The sequence below is a fragment of the Chelonia mydas genome, chromosome 12 (genome assembly GCF_015237465.2).
Source record: "Chelonia mydas isolate rCheMyd1 chromosome 12, rCheMyd1.pri.v2, whole genome shotgun sequence".
Classification (NCBI taxonomy): Eukaryota; Metazoa; Chordata; order Testudines; family Cheloniidae; genus Chelonia; species Chelonia mydas.
This window is the reverse complement of record NC_051252.2, coordinates 24,109,013-24,126,520: the sequence shown is the minus strand read 5'-3', so window position 1 is coordinate 24,126,520 and position 17,508 is coordinate 24,109,013. Positions and strand designations below refer to the sequence as shown.

Sequence of the window (17,508 nt, the reverse complement as noted above, 5' to 3'; positions counted from 1 at the left end):
AAAGGAAGTGTTTGAATTACTGTACTATTTTGGCTTTTTATTTGTACTTAGTCTTCATAGAAGTCATGGTCTGAAGGTGTATAGTACATAGTACTTGCCAATGAAATAAATGGCAGTGTTTAAGGGTGGGATTTTCAAAGGAAGCTCAGTGATTTGGAGAAGAAATCCCATGGAAACCAATGGATTTGTGCACCTAAGCCACTGTGATTCTTTTGAAAATCTCACCCTGACATTGCATGTTTGAGTTGTTAAGATCTGGCATAGCCATATACAGCATGATACTGCAAGACATTTGGGCACTCTCAGCTTTCACCACTTTGCATGTTCAGGCCTGAGAGTAACATTTGATATGTGAATGAAATTTAAAATTATATATTTTTTCCCTATAATAGATGCAGCAACAAGAACTAGCACAGATGAGGCAGAGGGATGCCAACCTAACTGCATTGGCAGCTATTGGTCCACGGAAGAAACGGAAGCTTGATTCACCTGGCTTACTTACCATAGGAGGAGAGGTAAAAAAACCAACAACAAAAACTGTTAAATTTTTTGTGAAAATCAATGATTTTGGAAACAAACTAGTAATTACTGTGGAAGACTCCTGAGTACAAATAATAACTACAGATTCTGTGAGTTGGTTTTCTTAGTGGATTATGTAATGTGGAAAAGATGATACAAAATATTGAATTAGAAAACAATAGAGTCCAGATTCTGTGATTTTTCCATGTGTTTCACCACCCAAAATCCAGAGACGACAGTGTGGAATACACTTAGTCTAAAATGAGATCTCCATTATCTTAAACTTTCAAGAATCATCTTTCAATATGTAATTTTTCTTTGAAAATAATTAAGAATTAAACCAGAAGGACTTAAGCCTCTATATAAAAATGTTTTTAGAATTCTTTTAAAATTGAAAATGGTTCAGGCTGGCCAACCAGTGACCTACACAGGAAAGGTGAAAAGAAAGAGCAAGTCAGGGAGAAATATCATTAGCAAGTAGTTGTGGAGTTGCTTGAGGTGTGGATTGAGAGCTTGTGTGTCATGTTGGTAATGGTCAGTCTGTGTTATGACTGTGTTAAAAAATGGCTGCCCCCTCACACTGTGAAAGCACAGTTCCATTTTTATAGTGTAGGCAGGACTGTATACTATACAGAACAGCTGTCTCACTGATCCAGGCTGAATCATTGAACGTTCCAGCGTATACCTTTTTACATGCTTCAAACCACTGGTGAAGCACTTCAGACAGAATATCTGAACAGAAGTGCATGAAAGAACAGTTCTTCTTTGTGCTAAAGAGCATACATCCATTACAACGGGTACTTCAGCCTGGATGCAGGACCAGATTTGTTGGTAGGCATTCCCTTGTTGCCTATGATTTCCCTAAAGTTCCGGCTGCCAATTCCACCTGCACAGCAGCAGGCAGGTTTAATTCCTGCCACAGAGCTCTTCTGAGGAAAATTCCAGGAAATTAATTCCTGCCACAAAGCTCTTCCGAGGAAAATTTTCTTTCAAATTTTGAACTAATAATTTTGGCTTTTGTCATTCTAGCTGCATCCCATAGACAGGTTTCCCTTTTGGGGAACTTTCTCCTCTCAGCTCTTCTTCCTTGTGTGAATGTGCTACGTTTGGTGGTGCCAAAGTATTTGCTCAGTTTTGATGATAGTTAAGTTTCCATCTATAGCGGGGGTGGCCAACCTGAGCTTGAGAAGGAGCCAGAATTTATCAATATATGTTGCCAGAGAGCCACAGTAGTACTCAGCAGCCCCCCTATTAAATCCCCCCACTCCGAGCGGCTCCCTCCCACTGGCAGCCCCCCCGATCAGCACTTCCCAATCAGCTGTTTTGTGGCATGCAGGAGGCTCTGTGTGGGGGAGTGAGGAGCGAGGGCACTGCAGGTTCAGGGGAGGGGATGGGGGAGAGAAGGGGTGGAGTGGGGGCAGGGCCTGTGGCAGAGCCGTGGTTGAGCGGTGTACACCCCCCAGCATATTGGAAAGTTGGCACCTGTCGCTCCAGCCCCAGAGTCAGTGCCTATCCAAGGAGCCGCATACTAACTTCTGAAGAGCCGCACGTGGCTCTGGAGCCACAGGTTGGCCACGCCTGATCTATACTATACTACACAATGGACTCAGATTTCAGCTGCAATAGAGAACAGCCATGTCCCCTGACACGCAAGTATTTTTAGTGTAAACCCACCCTAAACAACCTATCTGGGTTTTGTGCACAACTGTTTCTCCTCTTTTTGTCTCTCCGATTCGATGGATTTAATACACTTTGTGAGTAACCACAACAATACAGGTGGAGAACATCCATAAGACCTTATCTAGATGAAGGATGGGATTAGCCATCAATACCAGGTCTGTTTAAAAATCAAGCCTTTAGTTAGAGGATGGGTCTTTTATACCCTTGAGCCATGGAGAAGGGCAGTCAGGGAGGCCCCAGCTGTCACTGATATTGAAAAATCATATGGCTACTGTTTCCTCTTCACTTGATTGTTTGGAGCTGAAATAAGGGGAATTTTTCAGCCTGAATAATTACTGCACAACCCTCTTTGTCCTTGACTGGCCTGTTTCTGAGTGGTCGGCAAAGGAGCTTTTAGCTTCTAATCTTCCGTCAACTGATGAAGAACCTATGGGTTGTGTTGGTTGGCAAATGTGCTAGACGGAATCTGAATTCACCACTGGAAAGGGTCAGTATTGGGCAGTTGCTGTAGAAATCCACTGTAGAAATCCACTGAAATAGGGAGCAGCCTTTGTGACCACATAACCACAAACTGTGGGCCTGCAGTCACACAAGGTGTTAAATCCTGTACATAGTCCTTAATGAGTAATATTAAAGAGTAGAACAGGGAAAGTGTAGAAGGAGATCTTTTCAAAGTATCATGTGACGTTTTAGCCACAGGAATCCCATTGACTGTAATGAGTTGTTTGGCTGTTACCTCATTCAGTACTTGAAAATTTTACTTTCTAAAACTTCAGAACAATGAGAAGATGGAATCTACTATTGAAGCTAAGTATCATATTTAGAAAGGATCTGAATGTTCATTTACATACATAATTCTTACTGATTGCAAAGTTAGCTATTTTTCCCTCTACACAATGCAATTGTCAGTTATTGTTTCAGTTTTGTCTCTCTTTCCAGTATTTGTGTACATGGTTTTTTTAAGGTACTTACATTGGAAACATTTTTTTGTGGATGTTGCATAACAGCAGGATTTATTTAGGACTCTTTAGTGCAAAGACCTGATGCTTCTGGTGATGCAGAAAGGGCTCTTCATTTTACAGTAAGTTATGATAATTGAACTAACTACACACAAATAGTATTGCTTGGATTCATCTCTCTGCTTGGGCCAGAAAATATATTAGTAATTAATACTGGTTAAAATGATTATTCATATTTAGAATATGTATAATTGTGAAAAAGCAATTTCAGATACTGGGATAATTTCACCTTTGCTGAGATGAAAGAATTTTGATTACACAAACTGTGTAAAGAAATATTGCCACCTGTTAGAATTATTGAAACATATTTTCCAATATACTAAGCAAATTCACTGTGGTGTAATTTTAAAATAAGTTAAACTTATGATTTCTTGAAATGTTAGTTGTTTTTGTGTGAGGGAATTGGTAATAATGTAAGTTTTCTTTTTCCTTAAGCAATTGATTAAATACTCCGCTACACGCTTCAGTTGATATCAGTGGTGTAATTTTAAATAAGGCTAAGAAATAGGAACCAAATTGTTGAACTGACCTGCTATCAAAAGGTGTGTTTGATAATAAAACCAAGAGTTGGAGGGTAATTTTTGTTATATTTATAAAGAAAATATATTCCCTTTTAGTTTCTGTCTGGACTAACTCACTGTAGTTCTCTGTTGCTTTATCTTCTCATTCTCTATATGCTTCACTCACTCTGTGTTTAGTACTTTCCTTGTCTTCCTTCCTTTATGTGATCCTGTAGAAATGCAACTTCATCTGTAGCAGCCCATAGCCCAAACCAACATTCAGGCTGTGTATTACTAGATTAATGTAGTTTAATTCAAGAGGAGAGGGAAGGGGAAAAGGGAATGTATGATGCCTTTCAGAGAATTGAATTTGAGCATTTCAGTATGTTCTTTTTATTTGTTCATCTGATGATTTCTGAAGATGTTTTGAGAAATTAGATCAAAGTATTAACAACATTATTTTGATTGAAGGACTTTAATTTTTGTGGCAGGGTTTTGAATTTTGGACCCTTCTATTATTTTGTGAACCTCAAATGTTTAAAAATCATGAGTCAGTTTTCCCAAAATCATAAGATTTTAATAATAATAATAGACTTTGGGTCATTTTGCCTTTTTTCATTTTGAACCTGTATGCTTCATGGTTTCAAGCTTTTCTCTAGAACCATGAAGGTTAGAAACGTGATTTTCTTTATAAAGCAGAGATTCTAATGTAATTGCAGGAACTGACTTGACAAAAAATACTAAATATCATAAAATTCCTGATGAATTTGCAAGAGTTGCTTCTAATAATTCAAAATCTGTCTGAGCATCCTTGTACAGGTAGCTACACTAGGATTAAATTTGTGTATTCCATGGAGCGAAAGTGCACAAGTCAAGTGCAAATATTTGTCTAGATTAAGCAGTAATATTAATTAACACATTTTGGCTCTTCATCAAAAGAGACCGCTAGTATGAAGTATATGTTGTATCTGAGATTATAGTTAGTTTAAATATCAAGTGAAAGCAGCATGTGAAGGCCCCTCTCCTGGTACTTGCTGGCACAGATGTTTTTTGAATAGTGATCTTTCAACAGCAGCTTCAGGGCTAGTTCAGTGAATCACCACTTATTGAAGAGAATCATTTCAGAGATAAAGAAAAAGAACCTCTAACATAGTGGAAGAGCCACCATCTTAAAACTCCATAGCAAGCTAACCCCAGACCTCCAACCTCTACCAGAAAAAAAAAATTGCTGAACTGAATTGCAGAGTGTTCAGTATCAAGTCATAGAATCATAGAATATCAGGGTTGGAAGGGACCTCAGGAGGTCATCTAGTCCAACCCCCTCACAAAGCAGGACCAATCCCCAAATAATTAATCACAGCCAGGGCTTTGTCAAGCTTGACCTTAAAAATCTCAAAGGAAGGAGTTTCCACCACCTCCCTAGGTAACGCATTCCAGTGCTTCACCACCCTCCTAGTGAAAAAGTTTTTCCTAATATCCAACCTAAACCTCCCCCACTGCAACTTGAGACCATTACTCCCTGTTCTGTCGTCTGCTGCCACTGAGAACAGTCTAGATCCATCCTCTTTGGAACCCCCTTTCAGCTAGTTGAAAGCAGCTATCAAATCCCCCCTCATTCTTCTCTTCCGCAGACTAAACAATCCCAGTTTCCTCAGCCTCTCCTCATAAGTCATGTGTTCCAGTCCCCTAATCATTTTTGTTGCCCTCCGCTGAACGCTTTCCAATTTTTCCACATAGATATTATAGATATTTAGGTCAGAAGGGACCATTATGATCATCTAGTCTGACCTCCTTCACAACGCAGGCCACAGAATCCTTCTTGTAGTGTGGGGTCCAAAACTGGATACAGTACTCCAGATGAGGCCTCACCAATGTCGAATAGAGGGAAACGATCACGTCCCTCGATCTGCTGGCAGTGCCCCTACTTATACAGCCTTCTTGGCAACAAGGGCCCACTGTTGACTCAGATCCAGCTTCTCGTCCACTGTAACCCCTAGGTCCTTTTCTGCAGAACTAGCCATTTAGTCCCTAGTCTGTAGCGGTGCATGGGATTGTTCCATCCTAAGTGCAGGACTCTGCACTTGTCCTTGTTGAACCTCATCAGATTTCTTTTGGCCCAATCCTCTAATTTGTCTAGGTCCCTCTGTAGCCTAACCCTCCCCTCCAGCGTATCTACCATTCCTCCCAGGTTAGTGTCATCTGCAAACTTGCTGAGGGTGCAGTCCATGCCATCCTCCAGATCATTAATGAAGATATTGAACAAAACCGGCCCCAGGACCGACCCGTGGGGCACTCCGCTTGATACCAGCTGCCAATTGGACATGGAGCCATTGATCACAACCCGCTGAGCCCGACGATCTAGCCAGCTTTCTATCCACCTTATAGTCCATTCATCCAGCCCATACTTCTTTAACTTGCTGGCAAGAATACTGTGGGAGACAGTATCAAAAGCTTTGCTAAAGTCAAGGAATAACACTTCCACTGCTTTCTCCTCACCCACAGAGCCAGTTATCTCGTCATAAGTCCTGGATTAGTAACAAGATTGAGGTCCAATACCTTGTTTCCCTTTAAGACTAGAAAGCATATCTTTATGTCATCCAGGGATAGAGATTAAGGTCGCAAAATGACTGCACTTTAAAAATGGTGACATTTGAGGTATAGAAAAGCTGATTTAAGTCAGTTTCAGAAGTATTCTAAATGCATATAAAAGACTCCCTTATACTCCTTCCAGACTTCTGCCCAGATGGTGACAATAGATGGGTAGTTACAGCTTGCCTTGAAGGTCAGCAGACCTAGGCTATGGCAGATTGGTTGAAGAGATCAAGGACCCCTCCCAGAGAATGCCTTACCAGCATTTCTCTCATTGTTATGGAGACTCCAGCTGAAGTGCCTCTATTGATCTCAGCTGCAGCAGTATGGCATGGGGAATGTAGTGATCTTTCCAGGGAACCAGATCCCAAACCAGTTAGACCTTTACAGGATTAAAACCAACACATTGAGTTCCACTTGGAAGCCAGGTGTATTCCAGAGCACTTGGGGTAATGTGCTCTTGGCATGGAACCCTACGTAATAAGCAAGGCACCACATTCTGCACCACCTTCAGCTTCTAAATGGTACCGAAGTGCAGCTCCACGTAGAGTGCTCAACAGCACTCTAAAGTTAAGGTGATAAATGTGCTGCAGGATGGGCTTGTAGTTAAGGCATTGGTCTGGGGCTCAGGAGATCCCTGTTCATTTATAAATTCTGTCACAGACTCCTGTGTGTCCATAGGTAAATTTCTTGATCCTTCCTATGCCTCAGTTCTCTATATCTAGGGCTAATAATACTTTCTTACCTAGCAGAGGTAATGTGAGATTAAATTCAGCCCAGGATCTAACCCACCCAAATTATGCACCCATGTTATAAATGGAACATTCAGTCCTTGTACTAGGGATGCCAACATAAGTTCCATCATCTCTTCTGGATGCCTCGCACCTTCCACCTGCTTTCACTGTCTTATCCAGATTAAGTCATATCCAAGCGCCAGCTTTATTTAGATACTGGGTAATTTGTTCTGCTCTGACTGGGTCAAACATAATTAAGAAGTAAAGCTGTGTTTTATCAGTATACTGAATGCATTGCAGAACATGTCTCCTAACAGACTCCCCCGAACACTTTTCTACACTCTTTGAATAGGAAGAGTGACAATATAGCCCCCTGTGGTATCTGGAGGGACAAACCTTGTCACAGAGGAGCAATTGTCCACAACTATCCTTTGGATTTTCTCCAAAAAAGCCACTCAAGAACAGCACCATCCACGCCTACAAGAGCTGCAGATAAGTCAATAGAATCTCAAGATCAGTGTTAAGGCTGCTGACAGATTTAAAAGAATTAGCACCGATATTCAGGCTTTCTCTTTTATTCCGAGGAAGTCATATTTCACGCAACCCATGCAATTTCTACTCCCTGCTGCATTAGGCTATACATTTTACACTTTGGAACGGAGTAATTTTGCAACAATGCAAGATCAAGTTCCCTTGTGTTTCCTGTTCTAATGAGCAGTTTTTACCTTGTTCTTTATAGCCCCTTACCTTACTGCATCATTAGATTTTTGTAAATAAATTTATTTTTAAAGTATGGGCAAGAAGTGTTAAAAAATAATTGAGTCTAAGAATCCTTTACACTAGATAAACTTGAGTATTCTGAAGGCTGATATAATAAGATTATTACTCCTTCATTAATGTTGTTGACCTGGTGCTTTAAACCCATGGATTGACAGAATTGAGCTGAGGGAGCCTTTATGATCTATTGTATCACTGTCTACTTAGGCACTCTTTACTCCATGGATCACTGATGTGATGGAATATAATGGTTATTGCAGACCCATTATGATGTACTGTGTCAGTCATGCATACCATACTAAATATCCATGAAAATTAGTAGGTGCCATACATTTGAGCTGGGATTTTCGAAAGGGCCTAGGGGAGTTAGGGACTCAACTCCTGTCTACTGTAAGTAGGAATTGGATGCCTAACTCCCTTGGGCTTCTTGGAAAATCCCAGCCTTGGATGCCACTTGTCTAAATAGCAACTTGTTTGGTTTTACTTCCTTTTTCAAAAGGTCTAAATAAATAAAAAAAAATTGGTCCACAGTGTGGAAAAAATCTGCTGCAAATGTCTGTTTGAAAATCAAAGCCATTTACAACACTGTCCAGATGTTCCCCTAACTAGTAAGTTCACATTTTTGTCATTCCTGTAATAAATTTAAAAATATATAAATTAACAATAATAAAAAGCCTAATTCTTGTTTATCAGGTTTAAGTCCAAACTGGATTTTAACCCTGGAAATAGATTTTTATTAAACACAATATCCTGTTTTTACTGTATGAAATGAGTCACAATCAGTATTTTGATGAATTTCCATAGATATTGTCTGCAATAAAAAGACGATGGAAACATTAGACAGACTGTTCTGTTTAACTGTAGGATTGTTAATGAATTAGGCTACACTGGGACTAAAATCATCTGGAGTATTTTCCTACACTCATTGCAAACAGGTTGAGATTATTATGGGTATCCCTCTGATATAGGCAGTGAGTCAAGAGGCAATAGAATAGTTTTGCATGTATCTCTGTTGACAGCAAAAACAAACAAACAAAAAAAGAGGAGGAGGAGGAAGTAAGTCAGCCTGCTATACAAGAATATAGAGACTGGCTCTGTGCCAGTGAAAGCATTCTTTTTTCACTGGTAGAACAGGTTTGCATACTGTGTGTATTCCTTTGAGCTGTGTAACACACAATACTCTGACAGAGGTTTAGTGATCTTAATCATTTTCCCTTATTGGCTGAGACAAATTTGGCTGCTGCTTCTTTTAGAGATGGGAGTAGTTGTTCCCAGCTGACTGCAGAAAGGAGTTGACCTAACACCCAGAAACAGACCATTTGAGGATTTCTTTCTATGCTGCTCAAATATTTTTCTCAATGCATACTTTTAGTACCGCTATATATGTAACAAAATATTTGGGTGTGTTTGGAAAAAGTGTTTATAGTCCTCCTCTATGCCAGAAAGGATTGCATATTAACAGGGAAGAAGAGGTTTAGGCCTATATCCTCATGTCAAGGTCTCTCCTATAGATGCTTCTCCAGAAGAGGCAGTGTTAGGCCAGCACCATTAGGTGGATTTCGTTCCCCTTCTCCCTGCCATCTCTTTTGATGTTAAATGGACCTAGTGGGCTGGACTCATCTATTTTTTCCTTCTAGCTAAAAAATACATTTTCTGAGACTGGGATTTTGAAAGGTTCCTAAAGAAACTGGGTGTTTAAAATCCAGTTGGATTGGCTGCCCTAATGCCCTGAGGCTCTTTTCACAATCTCAGCATGGGGATTATCTCCTTTACAAGGGTTATCAACTCTATGCAAGATTCTCTTGGACTTTCTGTTATCTAAAATATAATGAAGACATATTGGAATAATCAGCTCACCCTTAAAAATATCATCTGCCTACCGGAGGAACCTGCAGTCTCCCAGGAAGCCTGCCTTGATGTTCCTAAAGTTGGTCTTTTTATTGTGGCCTGTTCCAAATTCTTATCCATTTCACTACATTTGAATGTCATCTTATGATATTCTTTTGATGAAAAGGCAGAGGGGACCTTGACTAACAAATTGGAGATGGCAGCATCTCACTTAAGAGTTCCTGTCTTACTCATCGTATATTTCTGCAGTCGTTCAGTGTGTGGATTGAAGACAATATATAGCTGGAATACAAGATCCCCTGAAGTGTTAAAAAGAATATCATCAAATGTAACTGGGCCACCCATGGCTTCAGTGGTACAACTCAGCATGTAGTAAATACGATCCTTCATTATAGGAAGCTTTGTTCTGGTCAAAAGAGCTCCCTGTTTAAGATCTTGGAAATCATAATACAGGAACATCTAAACTAAGACTGATGTATTTCATTGTTTTCTTGATCCCCTGCCCATTTCTGCCAGGACCATACTTTAATTTTGAATGTCCTCCTCTCTTACAATTTGGGAGAGCGCTTAGTGGATGCAGTTAAACATCTCTTCCAGATTCAAGCCCTGACCCAGTTTTCAAATAAGTTGTTCTGAGGTGGTCTATTGTCATCGATTTGTGGTGCAGGCAGGGCTTTACCTTATTAGCGCTCAAGTGCTTAGTAAGTCTGAACCATCCTTAGTCCAACAAGACTGTCTTAGTACTGTCGTAGGATTTTGATCAAACCTTTATTTAACTCTGAAGTTTCTCTTGTCCATACTGGTTCCGTACATTTTTGACCATTTTTGACCAAAGGTAAACACGTTGCCTTTTCAGTGCTTGGTTTCACAATATCTGTCAAGGATAAAGCTGGGGGCTGAAAGTTCTCCAGGTGTTCTTTTATGTTGTAAGCGAATCTTTTTGGAATAATTTTGTTTTTGTTGCTCAATGAACACACTCATTTTAACAAAAGTTTTAAAGAAAGTGACATTTAAACTTTGTTAAAACAATTTAATAGTTTAAATGAAAAATACAAACTTAGGTATATTGTTCATAAGAGAGTCAGTAAAACTAGAAAAGGTTTTTTAAATTGTTAATACAACTGTCAAGGTGATTTCTTTGTGAAGCCACTTGTGAGTATCTGTCTTCAAAGGAAAACAAAAATATCCTGCTGAATGGATTGTTCATCAGAGGTGCCAGAATTATTAACATATATATCTTAGACAAGAGAAAAATTATAAGTGTAAGTCAATCAAAATATAATAGACCATTCCCATTATCAACTCCCTGCCCTTCCGGTCCTTGGGTGATGAATTAGTGTCGCCACACTGACCCACTTTGCTTCTGCAGCAGAGTCCATACCTCTCTTCCTCCTCCCTTGGCAAGTCAGACAACGCGCTCTCCCCCCCTTCCCCGCCCCCGCTTAAGGTGTGGTGCGGACAATATAAAGAATGAAAAGTAATAATAAAATGTTACATATGTGTCTAAGGAACTTTATTATTTGGCTGTTTGCACAAGGGGGCAGAGTTAAGGTTGTACATATTCTGCCTTTTACTTTGGCATTTTCTGATTGGATGCTTAACTTTGCAACTTTAATAGTTTTATTTTTTTAATGGAAGTTCCTATTTGGTGTTATCAGGATCTTCCCAATCTATGTACATTGATATGTACAGTCCATGTACATTTGTTAGCCCTTTTCTTCTCTAGACACTAGACTATGTCTCACCAGTGATCATTTTTTCACACTGTTTTAAACTATCATAAATGTCCTGTCTTACCCCATTCACAAAAAAATGAAACATTTGGCCTCAATCGTCCAAAGACTTGTGTACACACTTAGATTTATGCACTGTGATTAGTCCCTTTGAAGTCAAGTCTACTCACAGGGAATAAAATTAGTCACATACGTTAAGTTTTTGCAGGACCAGGGTGTGTGTATTCCTGTAAATTTTTTTGCTTCTACTACTATGTATGAAGGCAGTTTCTGCTAGTCTAAAAGCCAAACTGATTTTATTTTAGCAAATACCTCATTTCTGTTTTTTCTCAATGGTAAAAGCTGTTTCTGTTGGTGAAAATGGATAGAAGGCATATTTTAGTAAAGTCTCATGTTATTTGTCAATGAGAGCTTGGCAGCAGCATTATTATATGTTGAGTGTAGGTGTGGGCTGTCATTCAGATTGTGTTTCAAATTACTGTAAGCTATTTATTTTGCTTTAAAAATAATTGAAAAAATTGTAATTGTGATGTCTTTGTATTGATGTCCTTTTGTTACTCAGTCCCTTCTAGTGAGTGACTGGGAAAAATGTTTTTTTATTTTTGTTTTGCCTGGAGTTAAAGAGGAATATGCTGGTTAAAGGTATTCTGTGGAAGAGTTGGACTGGGGAGGGCCTGAGGGAATTCAGGGAGCCATGTACCACCAGCAGCTTGTCTATGCTAACTAATTATAGCTGGTGTATTGTTTACTTTAGTGGTATACTCCTTATTTATTAGCTGCTTAGTTACTGCCTGCCTTGGAGTTACAGGCTTGCGGCCAGTTGCTGCAGGGATGGTATAGTTGGAGGGGACGGGTATTAGCCACTACAGGAAATCACAACTCCCCGACCTTGTCATGAATTTTAAAGTAGAGAAAAATATTGACAACAGAGGGGAATAGGGAGGGTCAAAAAGTGAACTGGATGAGGCGGAAAAATTGGGAAAATTCAAGAACCTTTTCTTTGTCTAAAAGGACAGAGAGAGAAAAATAGACTTAAGGTTTAGAGAAGAGATTTACAATAACCACAAAGGGTAAAATGTTTGTAAGTGTCTCAGTGATTTGGGAGTTTGTCTTCTATCCAGAAGAAACTAAGGTCTGGTCTACACAGAAGTACTAGTTTCACTATAGGCGTGATTTTATACCGCTTTAGTTAAACTGGTGCAACTATGTGTGGACATTCTTGTATAAGTTTCAACCTGGTTTATATCTGTTTATTTAGCTCAGCACAAGCTAAACTGATATATCCAGTTTTAAACTGATATAAGAGACTCCACACACACAAAGGTGCACCAGTTTAACTCAATTATTTAAGTTAAATCAGTGCCATCTCTGTGTATAGACAGGCCCTAAGTCACTTTGGAGCCCAAGTAACTGAGACTTAGCCTCCTGACTACACTGCATCTGGGAGGGAGTCTTCTAGCCCAGGCTGACAGACTGGTGCTAGTGGTGCTTGTGCTATCATTCTAAAAAGAGCTGTGTAGATGCTGCAGCTTGGGGTAGAGCTCAGGATCTCAAGCCTGGGATGGGCACAGTTATTTTTAGTGGTGCTGCTGGGGAGGGGAGAATGTATCACTTCTAATAGAACCATGATATTTTCCTACAACTGTATTTGAGAAAGTGGAAGACATCACAGACATTATCCATAGCACATGGAAATGGTGGCTGTTCATGCCAAAATCAGCAAGTAAGACGTATTTCCCCTGCCTCGCGAACACATCAGTCTCTTGCAGAGCCAGGACAATAACAGTGAGACGCTGTACGAAGCTGCATTTCTGTACAGTGGACCATTTACTCAACAGTTTAAAGGAAGCTCAGTTAGCAGAGCCAGCAAAGTGCAGGATCCATAAAAAGGCAAATTTCCAATCGCCAAAGAAGGAGATAGAAAGTAAAGGGAACATAACAGGTTAAACAGCTTTGGCCAAAGTACCCCTAGGCAGACCAGCATCTCTAATCATTGGTAGAGGTACTAGCTGAGAGGGGAGGGAAACTCAGGCTGGTGCTCTCATGTAACATTAAAAAGGACAAGCATTCTGTCAGGAGAAAAAGTCATTGGCATGGGATTTCTTCTCTTGATCAAAAAACAGCAGCACTGCAGTCTTGCTTTCTGTATAAAATAGGTGTTAGCAGAGGGGATTTTTTTCCCTAGGCTTTATCACTAATCGGTGATGCTTCTTCCCAAGGTATAAAAGAAGTCACCTAGCTTTCTGTCTCCTTAAGAGATTTAGCCTTGTCTCAGTTTTAATCTTCTTTGTTACTTTTTTCCTATTGCAGTTAGAGATTTTTAAGGAATGCTTTTACAAAGCAGTATGCATGTGCAGTTCTGATGGACATAAAAAATATGTTAAATGTCTGGCTCTCCAAAAGTCAACATCCATTCTGTGTTCTTTGCTAACAATTCTCGATAAATACCAGAAAATGCAGGTTCAGAAGACTGCTTTTGCCTCCCTTGGTTGAGATAAGAAACTCTTTCTCTCAACTTTTTCTTCTTGGGAAAAGTTGACAGCCAATAGTCCTTGCTTTTTGGTAGAGCTCTTGCTGAGAAAAAATTCTCTTCAGTTCTTATTAGCCCCTGTTATAATCACAATTTTCAGAGCTCACTTTTATGTTCTTGTTGAATTCAGCTTTTACCTTACTTTAATAACAGAAGGAACATCTGAATAAGAACTGTAAGTACTGTTCTTAGTATTTTTGTGAGCTGTGCAGATAATTCGAGAGGATGTAAGAAGAGAGGAGGCTTTTTTACATTCTTCTAATTTCACAAGATATCTTCACTGGTTCAGAGCCATCATTGGAAGAATTCTAAAAGAACACAAGTTTAAAATAAGGGGAAAAATGTCCTTTTAGAAGAAAATACAAAGAAAAATGTCATCCTTGGCTAATCCCCAACTTTCTTCACTACTCCATCATTGTACAAAGATATGGCATTCTGCACATTTCCATTCCACCTGGTAGCTGAAGTTTTACATCCAAACAGAAATGCCCCATGTCTCTCTGCAAACCTGAAGGTATCTCCTACCACTTGTTTGATAGCAATTTCTTAATTTCTTCAGCAGTATACTCTCATTCAGGGAGTATGATTTCTGAAACTAAAATATTGAAAGACTCCAAAAGGTGAATATCTAAGTGCATTCCCTTATTTGCTTCAAGAATTGCTTTCTATCTAAATCTTGAATAAGTTATTGAATATTTTAATCAAAAAATCTAGTTGGTATTACTAAATGCAAAATCAACAGATGATTTTACTTTTAACTGGGCATGTTCGTTAGCTGCTCCTGCTTATAGACAGGAAGAATTACAAAGTGTGCTCTTTGATTCCATGCTAGATCAGCAGACTTCCTCAACCCTCACCCTTTGTCCACGGCTGAATCGTTGTTAAAACAATCCTAAATGATGTTAGTGAACTCTTCAAGTTTCACCTGAGATTAAAAAATCCTTTACATATGGCCTCCTGGGGAGATAACAGAAGCCTCTAGAGTATAATTTTAAAGTAGTGATTTTTAAGCAACTTCCACTTTTCTAGAATATTTCCTCTAGTTCTGCGTGGTCAAATAATATAAAGCATCTACTGTTTAAGCGAAGAAAGCTCAGGCAGCTGGTTAATTTGCAGCAAAAAGCTATTAATTATGAAGCATATATAATATATATTCTCCCCCCTTGGGAAAACTTAAGATTTTATTACTGATTCAATAGACAGCTTGTTGATAATGTAGTGGAAAGACTCTAAACTTCCAAATATCAGCTTTGAATGTCCAAAGGTTTTATGGCTCATAAACTGGTATTCTTCACCATATTTATTTTAGCTAGTGTACTCCAGTTAATTGTTCAAAATTTGTGATCTACTGGTGAGTTTGTAGTGAAATTGGGGACTTTCATACAATTGATATAGCAAAAGGCAAGTAATTGTGCATTTCATACAACTTTTAAAAGGGCTTGTGCTGTCTTCTTTTATAAAACGAATTAATCCAAGTGATAATCAAAATGTTTTTCCATACCCAGTGGTCTAAGTCAGTGGTTCCCAAAATGGGGTTCCCGGACCCAAGGGGTCCGCCATGGATTATGCAGGGGTCCATCCCTTGAACCAGCGCTGGAATGCACCGGCAAAGCATTCCTGCACTTTTGCTACATGGAGGATGCCATTTTGTTCTCAAAATGGTGTCCTCCACAAAACATGGCATTGCACAGACAGTGCAAGAGATCATGCTAGCAGGGGGCATTTCCACGCTGGCAGGAGTATTCCAAAGTACTGGAAATGAAAAGGGTCTGGGACATCTAGTCAGCTGCCCAAGGAGTCCTTGGGGAAAAAAGTTTGGGAGCCACTGGCTTAAGTCCTTGTTTCTAATCTTCATGTTGCTTAATCACTACATATTATTGTGGAAAATGTATTAAATTGTGCAGAAAGCAGTTGGGTGAAAAGGAAAGCAAAAATTCTCATTGTGGAAATGTTACTCAAAATGTAGGTTCTGCATCATAGTTTTTCTCTTCTCTTAACTAAACAATGACTTCACCCCAATCCTTTCCACACAGGATGATTCTATAAACAAGAACCCACTATAGGTTACTAATCACATTTTTAGTTACTTAATTTAACTGTATATTTGGAGACATTGCTGTTTAGTTTAAAAGCAGGGTCTATATTTAATGGAGTCCACTTCAGTTGGAGGTATATTACAAATCAAAAAGAAAAGGAGGACTTGTGGCACCTTAGAGACTAACCAATTTATTTGAGCATGAGCTTTCGTGAGCTACAGCTCACTTCATCGGATGCATACTGTGGAAATCGCAGAAGACATTTTATACACAGACACCATGAAACAATGCCTCCTCCCACCCCACTCGCCTGCTGGTAATAGCTTATCTAAAGTGGCTAAGTCATTATGCAAGGTAGCCTATTTCCCCTTGTTTTTTCCCCCCCCCCCCCCACCCTTCCCAGTATGGGGGTGGGGGAGTGAGAAAACCTGGATTTGTGCTGGAAATGGCCCACTTTGATTTTCATGCAGGTTGTAAGGAGAGTGGTCACTTTGGATAGGCTATTACCAGCAGGAGAGTGAGTTTGTGTGTGTGGTTTTTGGAGGGGGGTGAGGGGGTGAGAGAACCTGGATTTCTGCAGGAAATGGCCCACCTTGATTATCATACGCATTGTGAAGACAGTGGTCACTTCGGATGGGCTATTACCAGCAAGAGAGTGAGTTTGTTTGTGGGAGGGCGGAGGGTGAGAAAACCTGGATTTGTGCTGGAAATGGCCCAACTTGATGATCACTTTAGATAAGCTATTACCAGCAGGAGAGTGGGGTGGGAGGAGGCATTGTTTCATGGTGTCTGTGTATAAAATGTCTTCTGCGATTTCCACAGTATGCATCCGATGAAGTGAGCTGTAGCTCACGAAAGCTCATGCTCAAATAAATTGGTTAGTCTCTAAGGTGCCACAAGTCCTCCTTTTCTTTTTGCGAATACAGACTAACACGGCTGTTACTCTGAAACCTATTACAAATCAGATGCAGGACAATGTGGGCAAAGGAAAGTTTTCCTAAAAAGCTTGTGCTGTCACCTACAACAGATAGGAAATCATATTTTAAAACTTTCAGAACTGTTTAATACCTCATTGCACCTGATATCTTTGGCTGCCTGCTTTGTGAACAGATCAAAATGTCGTGACTTTTGTTCTGCACTTTCTGGTATCACTTTATCTAGAAAAAACACACTAACAGCATCTTCCACCTTTACTTTCTCCATCTCAAGGCAAAGCTACCTGAATTGTGTCTGGTTAGAATGAACATCAAGTAAAATAGACAAATCAAGCTGTATCAGATTAATCCTTCTTAAGCAGCTTACACTTCAGTTGCATAAATGACTTCATATCGTGGAGAACTTGTTCAGAATTGACACCAAACTAGAGATTGTATGCGTGCATGTGTGTGTATGTAAATAAATAGTTTTACCTGCCTACTTTGAAGTCTACCCTTCAGTGTGAATTCTTCTTCTAAATCTTGACAATGGAACACTTCTGGCTGACTGTACCATATCATCATGACAATAGATATGAGAAGAATGTCATGTTAACAGAACACTACAA

General features: G+C 39.6%; 1 protein-coding gene across 8 annotated transcripts in view; it reads left to right on the top strand.

The window, feature by feature from the left end:
• The window catches only part of LOC102945492 (transcription initiation factor TFIID subunit 4), a 196,298-nt gene that overhangs the window by 133,092 nt on the left and 45,698 nt on the right, over positions 1–17,508 (top strand). For all 8 annotated transcript variants that reach the window (XR_005222310.2, XM_037878200.2, XM_037878199.2 and 5 more), the window contains one exon: positions 393–515. Coding sequence is in view for 7 of the 8 variants with exons in the window: in XM_037878200.2 (XP_037734128.1) it covers positions 393–515 (123 nt within the window). In the remaining variant the exon portion in view is untranslated. The remainder of the gene's footprint in view (positions 1–392; positions 516–17,508) is intronic.